At 36.5% G+C, this 20,078-nt stretch overlaps 1 protein-coding gene across 5 annotated transcripts; it reads right to left on the bottom strand.

Annotated features, from left to right (window-relative positions):
• Positions 1-348: 348 nt before the first annotated feature.
• On the bottom strand, positions 349-15,974 carry LOC121415811 (very-long-chain (3R)-3-hydroxyacyl-CoA dehydratase 3-like). Of its 5 annotated transcripts, none has more exons than XM_041609146.1 (12): positions 15,870-15,973; positions 13,837-13,974; positions 13,468-13,510; positions 11,824-11,897; positions 11,233-11,406; positions 9,986-10,046; positions 9,287-9,397; positions 3,779-3,906; positions 3,005-3,117; positions 2,228-2,334; positions 1,412-1,543; positions 349-644 (listed from the first exon to the last, which is right to left on the bottom strand). In XM_041609146.1, exons 2-12 carry the CDS (start codon positions 13,927-13,929, stop codon positions 547-549), a joined length of 1,134 nt encoding a protein of 377 aa, XP_041465080.1. In that variant the 5' UTR covers positions 13,930-13,974; positions 15,870-15,973; the 3' UTR covers positions 349-546. The 5 variants fall into 5 exon arrangements, with proteins under 5 accessions (XP_041465080.1, XP_041465076.1, XP_041465075.1 ...); XM_041609142.1 differs by having other exon boundaries at positions 350-644; positions 9,986-10,049; positions 13,837-13,962; positions 15,870-15,974; XM_041609141.1 differs by having other exon boundaries at positions 350-644; positions 9,986-10,049; positions 15,870-15,972.
• Between the last annotated feature and the right edge of the window lie 4,104 nt (positions 15,975-20,078).

Raw genomic sequence — 20,078 nt, 5'->3', positions numbered from 1 at the left:
CTGAGTATGGAATGTATATGTACAGTTTATACAATCATTATTCTCTCGTCAAATGATACTGCATTTCTTCTGACATCCAAATTAACCAGAATCCACAACTTAATTCCTTCTTCCAAAGTAGTATATTGACCAGTGTACTTATTCATAATGCTGTTTGTAAAATTATGCATGACTTTACGAGAAACTACTTGATATTTTGGGGGCTAAATGAGCTACCTGAAATTGCACCTGGTGTTTAAACAATCTGGAACTGAATTTGGGGTTTTCCTTTTTAATTCTTGACAAACAATGAACTTCAAATTGAAGTATTAAAAAAAATAACTGACGAGTTCATATTACAACTTAGCTGATGATGTGAGTAAACATGACTTCAGAATCTCATTTAGCACAAAAAGATGTTCAAATCATTCATAAAGTCATGAATAAGTTTACTGATAGCATTACAAACTGTTCAAATTTCAATTCATCCACAATCAGTACATGAATCATGATCACAAGTCTTATAAAAACCCTCGTCTAAGTGTTGACTTCCATTATAAACAGCCATTAATTCATCTTGGGCTTCGTTGCTCCAATTCTGATTTTTCTTTTGCCATATTTTTTCTTCCGAAGACGCCACATGTGGGACAGAAGTGTTGGAGAACCTGTAGACAAATAAAAGTAAAGGTTGTACGTTTTCACTTTTTTTTTATATATGAACAATTATGCCATGAATGTGATTCATACACCACTTCCATGGATTGGTCTAATTCTCAGACAATCCATTTGGTCTACTATTAAATTGGACTTATATCCATTTGGTCTCCACTAAAACCCTCTAATATTCAGTTGGTCTAATTTCCACAATTTTAAAATTTCCACCATCCCTTGGATAGCATGTAATATGACTTTAAATGGAGGCACGGTTTAGAGTCAACACCTTTGCACGTTAAGAACCCACTCCACGATTCGCATAGGGGGAAACCCTGGTGGAGTAGTTCACCTCACCCCCCCCCATCAGTGATGTCAGGAAGAGACCTGCGGGTCATAGTGATTCAGTTTGCTTTTTTGCCTCCAAGGCACAGGTGGAGCCAAACAAATAACATTAAATAATAAACTTTGTTTATCATTTTCATTTACTCATACGAAAATTTATTTCATTAACAGTTCATATAACCACAACTAAGCCGTGTTCAGTCCAAGCTAACATCAAACAAGTTGGGTCCAGCCTAATTCGAAATTAGACTAAATAGTAAATGGGCTACATTGCAATTAGACCAAATGGATAGTGGATTAATTGGTTGTTTCAAAGTAGGACTAGTTCATGGAGATGAGACAAAACGGAAAGTAGACGAAACAGGTGTAGACCAATACTGTCGAATCACACCCAAAAAACAACACTATGCAAATAAACCTTTATTCTCATACTTACTTGATACAATAATGATGACATGCAAGTACATGTAGTAGACAAAGTTGAATGACATATTGAGTTGGTTTGGTAGGTGAATACTGAACATATCCGACTCTTTGTAAAATGGCACAGCAAGAAAGACCACTATTACTGTAAAGAACAAACACAATTTAAAAGTGTGACAATATATCAGTGATGGAAGTTTACCCTTTTCTGTAGGTTTTGCTTCAAAGCCAAGTCCACCTCCATAACAATTAGATTTGAAATTATGAAGTAACTCAAGAAAACTAGATATAAAATAGGAACTCAGGCAATGATGAGTATGTGCCACTTGCAACATACATTACATATATAATCATAAGCAAATTATGAAACAATATTGCTTTTGTAAATTCATATCTGATTATGTTCATATATCAAGTGTTATGCTTATGATTTCATCTATTCATTCAAATGAGCTTGGCATCTGGGTAGACTTAACCTTTAACCATGGACCCTACTAAGAATCCATGCAATAACTTTTTAGAAAGCATGGCATCTCTGTGAATAAGCAACTAGCGTATTGTTAGCATAAATGTACATAGACTATAAAATCTGAAATTATGTTGAAATGTAATCAAATCTCTATGATTATGTGCATGAAATGTTACAATCAACAGCTTATTAACCCTTTTTGTCACAAGGAAAAACAATGTCCAATTCTCTATAACAATCAAACAATGAATTCAAACATCCATAACTAATAGGGCATTGCAATTAAGTCAAGTTTCCTTCAATGGCCCATAAGATTAGTGTATGCACCAGTAAATGAGTTGTTGATGGGGGTATACTTACTCTCTGCTAGAAAACCCAGCGGGTATAGTGGAATCCATACTGTGTACCTCAGCCACGTTATGACTTCACTCTCATAGTCTATACATGACAGCATATAAAATGGATACCTGAGAGGTAGAGGGAAGAGAAAGGATTGCTTTCTGGTTGGTTTATCTCTGAGATCTACTATCACGAGCAGCGAAATGGGTTTGACAGTGGGGAGGGGGGACTGAGCCAAAAGTTGAGGGGTGACCATGCAAAAAATCATAATCACAATCAGATGGAAATTTTTAGGTTTTGTTCATGGTTTTGGAACAAAAAGGGGAGGGTGGGGGGGGGGGGCTTCCCCCCTACTATGTAGAGACTAGAGCTATATTTTGGAAATAATATTTGGGAGTGACAGCAAAAGTAACATTGGCAATTAATTATTATTACAAATAGTTAGAAATAATCAGACTACTTTCTAAACAAACACAATGCAGGATTATCTGATATTCAAATCATGTTAAACTCAAGAGTCAATTCGGTCTAACTGTCATTAAGTCTACACTACACTTTGACTAATTCCCAATTAGTCTAACTGTCATTTAGTCTAATGCCAAGGTGGTCTTAATTTCACTTTGTCTATTCTTTTGCACTTTGTCAAATAAGATCAAATTTAGATCCATACATTCCCTGTGGCGTTAGTGCAGAGTAGAGTATCAAACCCTGAATCTTGTGATATATAGCCCTGAGACAAATATCTTCTTGACCCTGGCACCTCTACAGAATAAGATACTATAAGAATTACTTGCTCACCTGACTACTTCCACAGCACTCCATACCATGAAGAGATACAACGTCATTCCTTCATTCTTCAGTTCAGGGTCATTCATTATTACAACAAACAAGAGAAAATTCCTTCCAAATACCTACAAAGAAGAACAAAAATGTAAATTTCCCTATTTACAAGGGTCTTCCATCCTAGGGGCAATGTTGGAACTATAGACACTTGATTAACATTTTGTCCAAAAAGGGATGATTTTTCAAGGATTTCTGAAGACAATGCTCAATTTCATTTGAAGATCTAATTCACACTAAGAAAGAGGATGGATTCACATTTTGCAAGAAGGAGGTTTCAGAAGTTCTGAAGACAAGGATTTAATTTCATTGTAGAACTCATTCACAATAGTAAGGCAATGAAATAATCTATAGTAGCAACACAACCAATAAAAAATAACAAAAATTTAGTTAACAGATTTAGAGTTTCTACTCAGTATTAAGTCAAAAATGGGGGAGTATTCTATTCAGAGACCATTTTGAATAATTTTACAGCACTTACAATGTAGGGACCTACCTTGAGGTTTCTTGCAAATATTGCGATAGCTTCAAATTAAACTTAAATTGTGACTGATCTAAAATCGCATAGTTTAGAGAAAGGAATTTTATATCAGTTGTAATTTTGGTATGAATTTGATTCTATTGCATCACATTGAAAGACGGGGCTCTTTCACAATAATGCCTGATGAGGATACACCAATACTGGGCCAGAGTTACAATGAATGTGACTTCCTGGTGAATAGATGACCTTACCTGCATGAATACTGTCATAGCACTTGACTTGACTAGTCCCGTCAGGGCATGGACGATCTCAAGACAAGCAATCACCTGACCCATACCAAGAGGTGTTATCACCCAATCATAGGCAGTGGCAAGGTCCTCTGAAATACAGGAACGGCATATGATTATGAAGAATGAACAGGAATTGCTGTTTTAGTGTAACATTTTAATTTTGTCTTGTAGATCTTAGCAGTGTGTTCATGGGAGTCGGGATAATGTTGCATGACAGGGGTGACGTGGGTTGGTTTGATAAAGGTCAATAGAACATTTGCCCCCTTCCCTCCCTCATTCTCCCTTCTGTGAGACTGATTGCTATTATGTATTAAGTCCAGGGCCCTGTTGTACAAAGAGTTACAATTGATCCGATCAATCGCAACTATGGACGGCCAGCAACGTCAACATCTATTATGCATGTTTGTTCAAAATATTTTCTAGCTGTGATGTATATTCATGCATTCATTGTTATCTTGAAAATTCACTGCGCTTCTCTTTGCATAAACAGGATATTGTGCAAGTTTTTTGTAGAAAAGAATTGACACTGATGGATTTCCATAAAGTTACAATTGATCGGATCAATCGTAACTCTATGTACAACAGGGCCCAGAATTAGTAGTGTGTCCATGGGAGTCAGCAATCATGTGGTGGTACCTGTTGAACGCAAGGGGGTGAGATACACCGCACCCCTCTCTCTCTCTCACTCACTTCCTGGATGTACTGATGCTTACTTGTATTTTGTCAATAGTCAATTCATATAGAGTGGTTTAGGCAAAAAAATTCAGGACATCTTTGCCTATCCTGAACTCAATCATCCCAAAAGTAATAATAATAATATTCCGCATTTATATAGCACTTAACACATCGGAACGACGTCTCTAAGCGCTCTACAGATATATTATTACCCCGGTCATCGGATCCTTGCATGCCCGCATACAATGTATGCACCTTCTCCACTCCCTGGGGAGCATTCCAACAAGAGTTCCAAGACTCAATTGCTAGGCATACTACATAGGCTTTCGCATCCTACTGGGTACCCATTTAACACCTGGGTGGAGAGTGGCAAATATTAATCACAATCGCCATTGACTTGGAGAATAATTAGCCATTTTCAGTTAAATTCCCTTATTCAATAAGCAGTAAAGAACAATGTCCCTTTGTCAGGCCTTTTCATTTAAGAATTCTTCATATTAATATATTCCTTAAGTTCAGTACACTTTACCATGTGACTGTATGCTAATTGATGTGCTATTCTGATTATGTACATGTATGTGAGTGTGAGTACGTGAATGTTATGCATATGTAAGCATGGCCGTGATCTGGCAAAACTATATAAGTCTTTTTTTGGCGCTTTCAGTTTTTTTTTAGTATTTCTTATAATTTTGAATAAGCTCTTTCACATGGCCAAATTTTAAATTCTAACTCTAATTATTTTGGGAGATTCGAAACCCAGTTTTTGCAAAATTCTCTCAAAAATCACTAAATTCAAAAGGCAAAACTATGTTAAGTCTACATACGTAGTATTGTTAGAACAATAGCTTCAAAAGCAGGTGATTTATCAGGCAAAACTACTTATCTCCCAAATTCTGCATTTAACTGGTGCAGACAGCGCATTCGCCCTTCTAAATTATACAGGCTAAGAGCGAACGTGCAGCTGTCTGCATAAATGCATTTACTGAGTATTGTGTGTGCATGCAGCATGTGTAAAAATGCGGGGCAAATTAAAGCGGTACACGTCCCGGACCGGCCATAAATTTGTGGACGTCGTCGTCTCTCAGTCTGCGCCATGGCTCCAACTTCGAGATGCAGAGCCTCTAGAGGAAAACATATATTGAACTTGGCTCTAGAGAGGATCAAAGTTTCTCAACTGAAACAAGGTAAACTATAGACTTTCTATTATACGGTAGGCCTACCCACTATTCTATATAACTTATTGTTGGCCCGAAATTTTTAGATCGAAAGCTTCAGCTCAAGTCTCTGTAAAAAAAAAGACCGTGACATGTTCCTCATATGAATGAAATGTTTATTTCAAATATTAGTTTCAGGGCAATACCCAGCAAGTGCTAAAGCTTTTGTTTTGATCTGCACCATACAAGTATTTCTGATTTTCTAATGATCATGTTTATGCATGCTATAGTTTTTTTTTGCTCTCTCTCTCTCTATATATATATATATATGATTATGGCTAAAGAAATGAATCTTGAACGTTAATTTTACATACTATTCTTCACCTGGGTATTAATAATATGTTCAAGTAATCTAACAACAATTGGAACTTTGGGTAAGATTCTGAATTATTCTGTGAAATTCTTATTCAAACTCACAGATGAAAAAAAAAACAATGGCAGCAATGTGTGTAACGCATGTGCTTTGCATATGTGTAAAAATGCACGGCAAATTAAAGCAGTACAAGTACTGGACCGGCCATAAATTTGTGGAAGTCGTCGTCTCTCAGTCTGCGCCATGGCTCCAAATTGAGATGAAGAGCCTCTAGAGGAAAACATATATTGAACTTGGCTCTAGAGAGGATCAAAGTTTCTCAACTGAAACAAGGTAAACTATAGACTTTCTATTATACGGTAGGCCTACCCACTATTCTAGATAACTTATTGTTCGCCTGAAATTGTTAGATCAAAAGCTTCAGTTCACATCTCTGTAAAAAAAAAGACAGTGAGATATGTTCTTTATATGAATGAAATGTTTATTATAAATATTAGTTTTAGGGCAGTACCCAGCAAGTGCTAAAGCTTTTGTTTTGATTCGCACCATACAAGTATTTAAATATAGAGTTTCTGATTTTCTATTGATCATGTTTATGCATGGTTATTTATTTTGCTATGTACATGTATATACGATTATGGCTAAATAAATGAATCTTGAATGTTCATTTTACATATCAATCTTAACCTGGGTATTAATAATATGTTCAAGTAATCTAACAACAATTGGAACTTTGGGTAAGAATCTGAATTATTCTGTGAAATTTTTATTCAAACTCACAGATGAAAATAAAAATCCAATGGCAAGACAGGAATTACACATTGTAACTAAATTCTCATTCATATTGGAATGACAGCTAATGATGGAGAGGCCTCAGTTTTCACTACAGCAGTTTTCTTTTATGGTGACAAAATACCATCACACTGACAGTGTAACTGTTGTCCAGAGAAAGATGGCCAACCCACACAACACTTTATAAAATCAATAGGAAATATCTCAATACAGGATCCAGTCACAATCAAAATCGAACAAGGTCAGGGGAGAGAGGAAGTGAAGATTGGCAAATAACATACAAACTGTTGGTCAAGTTCTTCAAGATCAAGGGGATGTAACAACAGGCTATTGCCGTGATGGATTAGAGATTCTACATGCAACATTCAAAGGGATAACCCCACCGCACTAGTCATTTCATCTCTATCGGATGATCAAGTGCCATGAGAAGGGTTGAGGAGAGAAGTGGAAGATTGGCAGATAACATTCCAGCTGTTTATCAAGTTCTTAAAGATCATGGGGATGGAGCAACAAGCAGTTGTTGTAATGGATTAGGAATTCCACATGCAATGTTCAAGAGGATAACCAAACTGGACTCAATATTCCATCCCTATCATATGATCAAGCACCATGACCTGCTTGAAGTCATTGATTGCCAGCGTGGTGTGAGGTTTTGTTAGCGATTGTTCTTTGACTCTTCTCTACTTGTACCTAAAAAATAAACATTGTGGGAGGATCGATCAATTGCAAATGCAGGATCTCACTTTAGAACCAATTGCCACAGTCACTATCCATACAGTGAATTCAGTTAAGACTTTCTTACAGACTTAACTGTTTCAAGAAGCTTTTAATTGATTGATTTAGTGGATATTCTTGATAGATATCCCTTATGTTTGTGTGTCAACATTTGTCATGTTTTTTTATATTATATTTATATTTTGCAACATGTACTATGGTGTCTTTACAATTTACAAATATTTTATGTCTGATACACTTGTGTAACTTAAATTTCAATTTCTTTCTCGACAACAATGTCAATGGTGATGCTTATCTTCAGATGATCAATTAAAAAAATCGTCCCTGCCCTAGACCGGATTCAGAGATACATGTACCGTAATCGACGGTACAGTCCCCTTCAGCTTGTCTGATGGGCACAAAATGGGGCTCCATATTATCGATCAAGATGTGACTGAGCATCTCAATCAACTATTCGACAAAGGTTGTCCCGAACCCACCCCTAGACATTTTCTTTGAGAATACCTGAAAGCGAAAGTGTTCAACACCTGTTCTATCAACTTAAGAGCTCAAGAGAGGAATCTCCTATGAGATGGATGCGCTGAAACACGAGAGAGGAAAAGTCCAAAGAGCAGAGCAAGACATGATGAAGAGAGACAGACTGTGTATCGAAAGAGGTGGCCATGTTGATCAATGAACTGCAAGACTCTAATTTTTACTTAACAAATTTTTTTTGTTGTTTTGTTTCTTTACAAGAGAGATGACACAGTTGTATATGTACACAATGATTGTAAATAGAAACAAAAATAACATATTCTTCTTACAAATTTTTTGTCAAAACTCAACTGCCAAGTGACCGATGATTGATGGTTTAGTTTTTTTATGGAATGATTCCTAATTATTGATTTTATTTGATTTATTTTATTCACATATAATATATATATATATATATATATATATATATATATATACATCATTTTCAACATTATATAATATTCATATAAGTATAATTTTTCATATCATATACATGAGTGGAGAATCTTAAGCTTTTTGAGTTTGAGAACGATGTTCCAAATAATTGACTGATTATGATTGTTTTATGAAATAATTTATTGAAATAGGTGAATGGTGGATGAATATCTATTTACTCAGATTGATTGATGATTTGATTCACTGATAAATTGTTGATTACATGTGAGCTATCTCACCCCTGGAATGAAAAGAAAGGAGAAAGTTGTGCATCCTCAGTATGTACAAAAATTACTTGTCTAATGTCTCCTGTGTTTTCAGATCATCATTCTCATATTGCATGTTTTTCATTGCAGAGAACATGCATATGACATTCCCATGTGAGTCGATCATGATCATTGATAAATGGGGAGAATTTAACTTTGTACAGATAAGTGATAGGAGTGCAAGGCTCTGTGAGAAGGATTTATAAGAAAAAATGGGACATTCTAATTTTACCACAGATAAATTCAATTAATTTACATACGGAGACTCAGTATTTTCCAATATCTGCAATACACATGAAGAATTATAGTTGTTATAAAACCAATTAGATTTCAAATTCTTTGCCACATATATTTGGGCTTATTTGGCCAACCCTGAGTAAATTTCACTGACAGGCACTAGGAAAAATATGCTAAGACTCATGCTTACTTTTGAGGTTCATATTATGAGGGAAAATATTAGGTCATCCTGTCATAAATATAAAGGGTATGCTGGTTTTCGCTATATTTTTAAAAATATGTATTTTACCTTTTCCATGGAAGATAAATCTCCCAAAACAGTAGACAAAGACCATAGTGAAGATGATCCACTGTATCATGTTATACATGAAGAGATACACAGACTTTATATCACGGTAGGCTGCAAACAACAAAACAAAAATGAAAAGACATAGCAATGAAAGAAATTAATTCAGAAACCATTATTCAAAGGGGGACTTGTATATACTAATGTGTGTACAAATGTCCAGGTATATGTAACACAAATGTAGTCATTAATCACTAAACTTTCAAAGACCCATGAACACTAATGTTAAAAGAACACTCACTTCAAAAGACTGATTAGTAACCAATCAATTTTTTTTTAATTTGGAACAATGTTGTTACAAGACATGGACCAAAACATAAATGGAAAGGTTTAAAATCAAATATATATTTTACAACTAAAACAATCATTCAGTCATAATTCACTGCACAGATTAAACGATTTCAATTTTTGAGAAAATTGCACTTTATTGGGGGAACTGCTCGCATAAGACGTCACAAAATCCCTAACTCAATAACTTTGGCATTCTTTGATGGATTTTGCTGAAACTTCAGCTTATGTTTTTTATAATTTGTCTGTTTTCATTAAAACTAAGTCAAATGTACAGTTACCTTCCCAATCATAATCAAGAGGTGGGCTATATATATACATATATCTAAAGAGAGATTTTGGTCGCTATCATACCTTGTTTTTCAGCATCCTTGAGTTGATCTTCTAACTGCTTGAAATGTTCTTCCTGCTCCCTCTTCTGAAAAAAAAAAGAAGATAATTCTTTCTTTCATATTGATATAAAAAAAAAATTGGGAAGTGAAATTTTGTACAAACCAAGCTTTATAGCAAACACATGAAAATAAGGTGCTTATCTCTTTGCCTGTTACATTCCATTTGCGGGACATACAGCAGGTCTAAGATTCAAGTTCAACGTACGTACAAACACATGACTAGATGGGTGCATCCCCCAACCATTACAAAGTTTTTAATGACAATGTTTCCATTAAGATTTTTCGAGAAAAATTGATTTTTTTTAACTGCTTTCAGAAATATTTTGATGAACTAGGATGGTCCTTGCTTTAGTAGATCACAGTGCAATTTGTGGAGATGAATATATTACATTTTTATTTCATATTACACAAGCTTTCTACATTTTATAACTAAGTACATTTTGCAGGCATTTACAATTTGTTCATGACTTGCTTATAAGTGGAGAAAATCAATATTAAGTTCTATTTATTTATTTCAATTCTAATAGCTTGTACAAATTTGCATGTAATACCAAGCACATCAAAGTATGAATAGATGGAAAGTCTATTCAGAAGCACCCAGGGTACAATGAATAGACAGAAAGGCTATTCGAACAATACCATGGTAAATTTCGATAGGACTTAAGTTTATTGTCAGCTTGCTCTCTATTGAAAGTCTCAATTCAATCCTCAAAATCCAGGCTTAGCATAACCTTCATGTCATGACTTTGGTATGTAATGACTAATGAATACACCTTTCCAGTAAACTGACTTGAAAAATAAACCTTCATAAGAAAGTATTTTTAGGGTATTGGAATCCCTGTTATGTACATAGAAACTTGTATACAGAAGAGACAGATGTAAGTCTCCAAATTTATATTACCAGATAGATACTATTGGGAGGAATAATAATTTCTATTCAACATTGCTAAACAAAAAATTTTCATTACAAAAAACTGATCTAAAGTTATGGCTAGCTGCATGAGGAACAGTTTACAAGATGGCACTCTAATATCAATGTGGCACAGGGGGATTGTGTAGGTGACGTGCCAAGAAAACTATGCTAATTCAATATATGATATTGAATTTCCACTTCTTTTATGGAATACATACTTGAAACGTGCTGTAACTTTTTTTAAAGAGGTGCCAATTCCAGTAAAAGTAGAACAGAGCAAAGTGAGATTTACTAACCATTTTTACATCCTCATCCTCTTCTTCATCTGATTCACCGCTTCTCCACCGATCAAAATCAATGCGTAGCCAACGAGGGCGCTCTCCGCTTGTCAATCTTGGCCAGAAAGAATGGAGAGATTTCTTGCTGATATTGAAATCAACTTGTCGATCAAGAACCCGGAAAGCACTAGCCTGAAAATTGAAGAAAAAACGAGACATATATGTATTATCTAAGAACATATTTAAAGAAAGGAGAAGTGTGTATAAAAGGAATAATTACTAAAATAGCAAAAGAACCTCATCTTACTACATAAAAATCTTGAATCATCATTGCCTGAAAAAGAAATTGTATTCCTTTGTATTGTCCTACATATAAAACATAGCTAAGTCTATTTCAAACATGTTTTGAAAATATTATTTTGGGAGCATTCACCCATAAATTTCATTAAAAGATTCCAATGAGAAAGACAATATACCAAGTAAAATCTAATTATCAAACACATTTGCTGTGGTGAAAATAATCTTCAAATAAAGAATATCATAATATAAATTGAAAGAAATCTTGATCAAAATAACAAGAATCAAGTGAAATATCAGCTCATTACTCACATCAGGATCTACGTCCTCGTAGAAGTCAAGAGAAAACTCATACTGGTGAATTCCACTTGCACCTTGACCATAACCTGTTCAAAATATTGTTTTCAAGTAAATAAAAAAAACAGAGATGCTAACTGATAGCTCAAAAAAATCCTGAAAACCCAGGCCGGGGGTCCAGGGGCCCGCCCAGGGCCCCTGGCGGGTCAAGGGCGAAGCCCCCTGAAGCTGGAACGTTTTCTTATTCTTTAGAGGGCTGAAATCATTAATCTACAGTAGTACATAACAAATAATTAATGACATAATAAACTTCATATCATAGGCAAGAAAGGTGCTCAAAAAAAAAAAATCATGTAACCCGTACTCATTACGGTACGGGTTAACCTGCTGCGGGTTAATATGCTGCGGCGGCCAATGGTTGCGACTCGGGACGGGTGTATGTAGCAGCTGGGGTGCCCTTTTTCACTCACTGTACTCATCAACAAGACAATCCTATAGGCTATACTATTGAAAATCCATAAATCACAATTTCTATCAAAATGATGGATAGTTCACACATATGAATTGATGAATACGCACCAGAGAACACATATTTCATGGTAGCAAATAGGTTTTCAGCTGAAATCCCGCGGCAGACAACCAATCACTCACGCAGCAGCAGGCAATTGCAGCCACACCGGGCCGTGCTTCGAGCGGTTCTACCGGGCGATCGCCCGACTGGGATAGCGCTGACACCCGTATCCCTGCAGGGTATAGGGCGGCGTTTGCAACTGCTACAATGTATTGCTCGCGCGTACCGTGCAAGTACAGTATAACAGCTAAACTTCATGCTGCGCACAACGCTAATAATTTTCCGTCTGCGCAAATTGGCCATCCAAAATTGAAATTGCGCTCTCCGTAGCGAACTCCGTGACAAGATTTGGAGGGGAAATGTTTACGGATTTCACTTTGACAATCGATTTTTTTTTCCGGAATATTTTTCAGCAAAGGAAAAAATCCGGAATTCCGGAAAAATCCGGAAAATTAGCAACTCTGTATTGACAATGACTGCAAAATAGGTAATGTTCGATAAAAAATGGTCAAAAGGCAGCAATATTAAACTCACTGATTTTTTTAAAAAAATCATATGGCCTCCAATTTTAGTTGATATTTGTTAGAAATGTCAAAATTAATAATTTCAACCCAGATTAGCAATCAACTAGCTATTTAAAGCGAGTTAAAGGCAAAAACATAATTTCACACACCTATTAGCATAATCAATTACTTTAAAAATATCAACAATAATTTTTTGAAAATTTTACTAAACAGTCTTTAGTTTACATCCCGCTATTATGTATGAGCAAATTTTCCAGCCATGGCAGGATCAGATGCCAAGAGCTGAAGGGTGGGGGGGGGGTTAAATTGACCTCCAGTAAAAACCAGATCTGAAATAGCCAAAATGAAATAGGGTTAAACCTAAAATAAACTGCTTTTCTTTAATATAATCATGTTACAAGTGTAATTAAGTTTTGATGGACAGATGTATAGTCTCTTATGCAGTTTATTGATAAATTTTCATGTTTTCAGGCAACTCTTGGTAAATCTAGGAAAATTACCCTAGTGATTAATACTTGGCATCTACAAAAATTCTGTCATTATATCCATAAGATTTAAGCTTACCTTTAAAGGTCAATTTCCTAGGTTTGAGTTCCACTTCTGGTGACTATAAGAAGATATAAAACATTTCAGGAATTTTTTAACAGCAATAAAATACATTCTCCTTCTACCCCTTGTTTCCTCTTACCTCATCTTCTCCTCCTCTTACCTATTCTGTATGCTTCTTATTATCTTACTTTATCTCCTTCTCCTCTCCTTCTGTCTCTTACTCCTTCCTCTTCTACCACTTCCTTTCCCTCCCCTTTCCATCTTTCCTGCTCATCCCTCTTCCTCTTTTCATCTTCCTACTTCTCTTTCATCCTCTTTTGCTCCCACATCCCTCTCTCTCCCATACCCTCCCTCTCCAGATTCTTACAAAATTATGCAACTTACTGAGACATCATTGAGGTCCACCTTCAGTGAGATAGCCTTCTCCGTCTGAGCCCAGTAGACCAGGGGATGGTAAAGGGATTGGGATGCCATCATCAGATCAAGTACTCTGCCTCACTCCTCCAGTCACTGGGTGTCAAACTGTCAAAATACAACGAAAAGATGTTTTTTCCAAGTAGCTTTAGAGGAGCTTAAGAAGAAAAATAGATAGCAGTGTAGTGGACCAAGCTGCAGATAATTGAAAAATTACAAGACTGAAGGAAAGCATGCATGCATGAGAGAAGAAAATACATGTAACCTACATGTAGACTGCCCTCTGCCAAGGAATAGTTAGGAAGTGGATGTAGAGATCAGTAAAAGTGTACTTTTCTTCTGATGACAATAATTTCACATCCTTCATTTCATTATCGCAGTTGGCCGAAAACGTCAAAACCTTGTTAATACAAGTTGGTCCTTTGCTCCACCTCAAAGGTAAATCTTGTCTGCAGAACTTTCTTTCTTCATTTTATCATTATTTTTCCCCCTTTTTTTGAATTCTCATCTTTTCTTTTACCTCCATTCTCAACAAGAGCTTTCAGCACCTAGTCCTAGATTCATGACTTTGAAGCCCTAGAATAAAATTCTCAACTGATATTGACTCTTCCCTATCAATTATGCTGTCTTCTTGCTCTTTGGCACTTTGCAGATCTAATTTAGTTCTAATTCTTTCTTTCTCTCGTTTTAATTTCCTATCCAATCTCATTGTCTTTCTCTCGTTTGGATTTCCCCTTCCCTTCATTTTGCCCTGCCTGGCATTTCCCCCTTTTTCTTTACTGTTTTATTTTATTCTCCATATTGATTTGTCTCTCCCTGTTCCCACTCATCCTATGAATGAGGTTATAATGTAGCCAATGCCTGTTCCTTTCTTCCCCATACTATATTCTAATAGGGCCTAGGCTTTATTTTCCTGTTAGTGTTTCTTCCTTTTTAATAAATATTTCCTCACTTGTCATGCTTGTCTATCAGGCTTGTGTTCCCTCCCTTTCTCCCCGGTGGGGTCACTCAATATGACTTGGGGACCGCATGACCGTTACCAAAATCGCGGGAAAAGGGGTCAATTTCACGGAACGTCCGCGGACAGAACTCTCCTCGAAGTAGTGAAAATAGGGGTGCTCACCGTCCTCGATCTGATGGAAATAGGGGTCAGGAAAAAGGGGAGAACGATTACGGGAAGTAAAATCCGTCGCCGAGTCACCAGCCGCAGAGGGCGCGCGCATCATGCTCTGTATCTTTATATGGACAACTCTACATTTATTTTTACAAAGAATTCTACTTTTCTTATTTTTCAAGAAAAATAAAGTTCTTTTGGATTATTGTATTAGTATGACTTGGCTCTTGGTCATCTTTAAGGACTGAGCACTCTGACGCCTGTGTTGCAATTTCCTCTAATGAGGAAAGGGTGTTAAATGCCCTGTCCTTGAAATACGGTAAATAGGGGTAAATTTGCGAAATGGGCAAAAGTGTCCTTACAATCTTATAATTAGGGGTGTTCAAGGTACCATTTTACCGCAAGTTTGTCCTTGTTTTGCCTGAAAATAGGGGGTAAATTTCACAAAATGTCCTTGAAATTGACTGCAATATCAATAGGGGGTCACTTGCATTTGTGGTAACGGTCATACGTGTCCCCCTCTGCGGCTGAGTGACCCCACCGGGCCTTTCTCTCCCTACTTATATCTTACTTTTACCCCTCCCCCTTCCCCGCATGGGCTGCGACAACTAATGTAAAAACAACATCTTTACCGGCGATTTAGCCCATGTGCAATTCAAACAGACGCATCACAGAAACGTGATAACCTATGCTTCTTTGCATGTATGAAAAATCGCACGCATCAGCATCGTAAAGTTGACAAGGGTTTCATTCTCATTGCTTCAGCAAGACAAGTGTGCAAAAATCACCCGTGTAAAATTTGAGTGAATGGACTTCATACGAAAATTCTATAATCTACATGAAAGACATGACAATCACCATTTATGCTGTGAATAAAATGTCTACTCACGCCTTCTTCACAAAAAAATATCCCGCGAAACTTGTACCGGCAGTCAGCTGCAAAAAGGGGACAGTCCTAACTGTGCGACCAATAACGATTCGTTTATGGTGGTGGTGTATCTCATCATCGTGCATACTCTCTAAAGGGGAATGAAAACTTAAAGGGGAAGTTCACCCTGACAAAAAGTTAATTGTAAAAATAGCAGAAAAAATAATAAAAAATATTGCCGAAGGTTTGAGAAAAATTCATCAAATAATTACAAAGTTATTAGAATTTCAATTATTTGATTTGTGACGTCATATGCGAGCAGCATTCCTACATAGCGAATGGTAAAAAATAAATGAAATGTCATTTTCTCAGAAAATTGAAAATGGTTTTCACTGTAACTTTTGTATATCAATAGACAAATCATTTCACACCCGATCATGAAAAGAAACAAAATTAAGTCATTAGGAACCATACAAAATTTGAAATTCATACATTTTATATTACATAACACATGGGGCAGCTGCTCGTTTATGACGTCACAAATGCAAAATTTTGAACTCTAATAACTTTCTTACTCTTTAACGGATTTTCCTTAAACCTTCACCAATATTTTTTACTATTTTTTCTGCTATTTTTACAACAAAGTTTTCTTCAGGGTGAACTTCCCCTTTAATATAAAGTGGGCTTGTGTCGAAACAGAAAAATCAAAGTATAGGAACAAAGAAAGTTTGAGAAAAATCGGACAAACAATAAGAAAGTTATGAGCATTTGAATGTTGCAATCACTAATGGTATGGAGATCCTCCGATTGGCAATGCGACACTAGGATGTGTGATGTCACATGTGAACAACTTTCCCTTTGATGGACTATGAAATACCTCCCAAAATGTCTCTTTAAGCTTTTTATTATGGTGATACAAACTCTTTATCCATAATGTATTCTTTAAAAATTTGTATTACATACCCTCCTATAGAAAGAATTCATGATCTACAAATAGACGTGATAAGAGAGGCAATTTAAGTGAAACATACACGGGGAGCCTGTTCACAGGTGACATCACACACCTTTGTCGCATTGCCAATGTGAGGATCTCCATAGCAATAGTGATGGCAATATTCAAATGCTCATAACCTTCTCATTATTTGTCCGATTTTTCTCAAACTTTCGTTGACCTGTTCTTTGATTTTTCTGTTGTCACACAAGCTATCTTGTTCTAAAGGTTTCATTCTCCTTTAATTGGGGGCTCCGATCTTCCCTATTTTTTCAGTTTCCTAACAAGTGGAATTCTTCTCAAATTTGACGATTACTGTGCATACTGTAGCCACGAAGAGGGTTTATACATTACGTAATGGGCTGACATAAAGCGTAGAGATGAGACCTAGAACAATAATTATGGAGATGCACTGATGGCGCCGGATATGACGTGTAAGTACCTGTAGTCCCAGGCACACGGGTGACGCCAAACCCCGGGGGGGGGCACTTCCATTCACGAGTGGATACCATGCGCGACCATGGGGTCTCGAAAAGCACCCTAAACACGTAATATCCATATTCTGAAAATGCACCCCTTAACAAGTATTGGTGTGTGAAACCCTACCCTTAACAAGCATTGGAAACAAAACGATAGTCTTGGCAAATATTCCCTGAAATGAACCCCTAAACAAGTACAGGAATGTTTTATTGTTACGGGTCCTTCGGTCGTCGGCTTTACCTTATTTGGTTTAGCACGACCCCACCTTCTACACCTCGCGCAAATCGGACTCTAAACACGAAGTGTTGGGGCAAAAAGGACATCCTTTATAAAATAACTTAATTTTGTTTTATCATCCCCGCAAATTCGACCCTAAACACGTAATCTTCCTAGCGAATTAGATACCCTTTTTTCATTATTTTTGTGTTTTTGACACCCTTTTCACGTTACGTACGTAACGTGCCCTGTCGTGAAAAAGACATCCTTTTTACGTGTTTTTTTGGTCGCGCATGGTATCCACTCGTCAATGTAAGTGGCCCCCCCGGGCGCCAAACAAATAATAATAATGAAAAGGTTTGCAGGGGGTTTGATGAAAAGCCGCAAAGAAGAATATGAAAGGTTTACCAAACGAACTTCTTACAACTAAGGGGGAAATCCCTCAAAAAAAGTTCTTGAGCGGTGATAAATTTCTTAGTGCACCATCATCATATAAAAGTGCCCGAAAAGTAAGTGGTATCAGTGGAAAGCATGCATATTCCTCTTAACAAGCATTCAAGCATTTGTAATGCTAAATCATGGAATGCGTAGACATATAGCCAATGTAAAAAAATGAAATGTTGCAAAATTCGTCTATTAATCCAATACCCCCACACCGTCAGCCTGTTATTTAGCGTACGCCTATCTATGCTCACCAGTTGAAAGCACCGGCCCCTATCATGTCTGCCAAAATTTCTGAAACCCCCTTTAGCGGGATTTTCGCCGGCTTTTCCTAGTTGTAGACCCCCCTAAATCTGGAACACTGCTCAATGTACCCCTATATCAGGTGAGCTTTCATTAATTCCAACCCCGACTATCTCAGGACAGACGACCCCCACCCCCCCCCCCTCCCTGATTTATCTCAGTAAGCTGTCATTACAATAGTAATGTTCCCTGATGTCATGTTGGAGGACAAAACAATAGCAAAACCATGAAAACAATGACTTTTCATATTCTGATGCACAGGTTTTTATTGTTTGTCCTCCATTATGGCTGCTTGTGGAAACCCTCTACCTTAGGAAAGATTTTTAAATTTCTCAAGAGTCCAAAGAGAGATCGAGAGAGAAAGAGAAAATAAACACTACCTTTTTAAAGAAATCTCCGGGTGAAAAATCAAATACACCCCCCTTTTTTAATTCGCGGGTTAGACTTGTTCCGCGAAAAAGTACTCTTTTACCGAACATTTTGGGAACACGCATGCGGTCCGAAGTGGGGGGATGGCGGAATCCAATGGTGAATTTCCAATTGTTTCGAGGATGTACGGAGTTTGAATGATGCATTGATGCTTGAAAATCCACACATTGCATTGTATTCTAATTTGCGCAATGGATTGAATGTGTTTGGAATAATTGTCATTTAGAAAAGTTTTAGGATGTTGAATTTAAAAAAAAGAAAGATGTTAGTTTCATTGTTACTGAAATCTTTCACTCCAAGCAACACCGTGACATTCACCGTCACCCATCTGCATGGTCAAAATTTTATATTTTGCAACATTCCACTTCTGACTTTTCCCTGTATTATCAGGGTAACTGCACATTCCATGATCATTGTAAAAAGGAATAATCAGGCTTGTCAATGATACCAGTTTCATCTCATTACCTCGGTAACAAAAATAATTCATCCCTCAAAATTGAACGAGCTGTAGAACCTTTTTGAGAGGTTTATAACGCCTAATTAGATTCATCAATGTGGTTAAGTAGCACAGTAAGTTGAGCTGCTGACATGCCGCTAGCGGCATCAATTGCTCTTCATTTCCCCTATATTTAAAGGACAAGTCCACCCCAACAAAAACTTGATTTGAATAAAAAAAGAAAAATTCAAGAAGCATAAAACTGAAAATTTCATAAAAATCGGATGTAAAATAAGAAAGTTATGACATTTTAAAGTTTTGCTTATATAGTTATATGAACGAGCCAGTTACATCCAAATGAGAGAGTCGATGATGTCACTCACTCACTATTTCTTTTGTTTTTTATTGTTTGAAATATGAAATATTTTTATTTTCACGTCATTGTCATGTGAAATGAAGTTTCATTCCTCCCTGAACACGTGGAATTCCATTATTTTAACATTTTGTGCTTCAGGCAAGGAGGTCCTAATCATCAAATTCGTAAAAATTGAAATATTGTATAATTCAAACAATAAATAACAAAAGAAATAGTGAGTGAGTGATGTCATCGACTCTCTCATTTGGATGTAACTGGCTCGTTCATATAACTATTTTGTTGACAATAAGCGAAACTTTGAAATGTCATAACTTCTCTTATTTTACCTCCGATTTGGATGAAATCTTCAGCATTGTGCTTGTCTGATTTTTCTCTATTGATCAACATTTTTCTGAGGTGGACTTGACTTTAAGGTCAGTTAATATTCGCCGATTTCTATTTTTATGCATGTTTATCAATATTCTATTCAAATTTTAGAATGCGTCAAATTCAATTATATATCTGTATCCACTAGCGTACCTACGGGGGCACAGGGGACAGTTTCCCCCCCTGACGAGG

Source organism: Lytechinus variegatus, chromosome 5, assembly GCF_018143015.1.
Source record: "Lytechinus variegatus isolate NC3 chromosome 5, Lvar_3.0, whole genome shotgun sequence".
NCBI classification, from domain to species: domain Eukaryota; kingdom Metazoa; phylum Echinodermata; class Echinoidea; order Temnopleuroida; family Toxopneustidae; genus Lytechinus; species Lytechinus variegatus.
Note: the sequence above shows the minus strand (reverse complement) of the source record. Positions and strands in the feature narration are given on the sequence as shown.

Excerpts from the sequence above, each read along its gene's own strand:
- LOC121415811 (XM_041609142.1), bottom strand. The coding sequence starts at position 13,929 with ATGATGGCATCCCAATCCCTTTACCATCCCCTGGTCTACTGGGCTCAG. Across the intron at positions 11,898-13,467 it reads TAGGAAATTGACCTTTAAAG|GTTATGGTCAAGGTGCAAGT; the intron begins GTAAGCTTAAAT and ends TATTTTGAACAG. Across the intron at positions 645-1,411 it reads TGTCATCATTATTGTATCAA|GTTCTCCAACACTTCTGTCC; the intron begins GTAAGTATGAGA and ends ATTTGTCTACAG.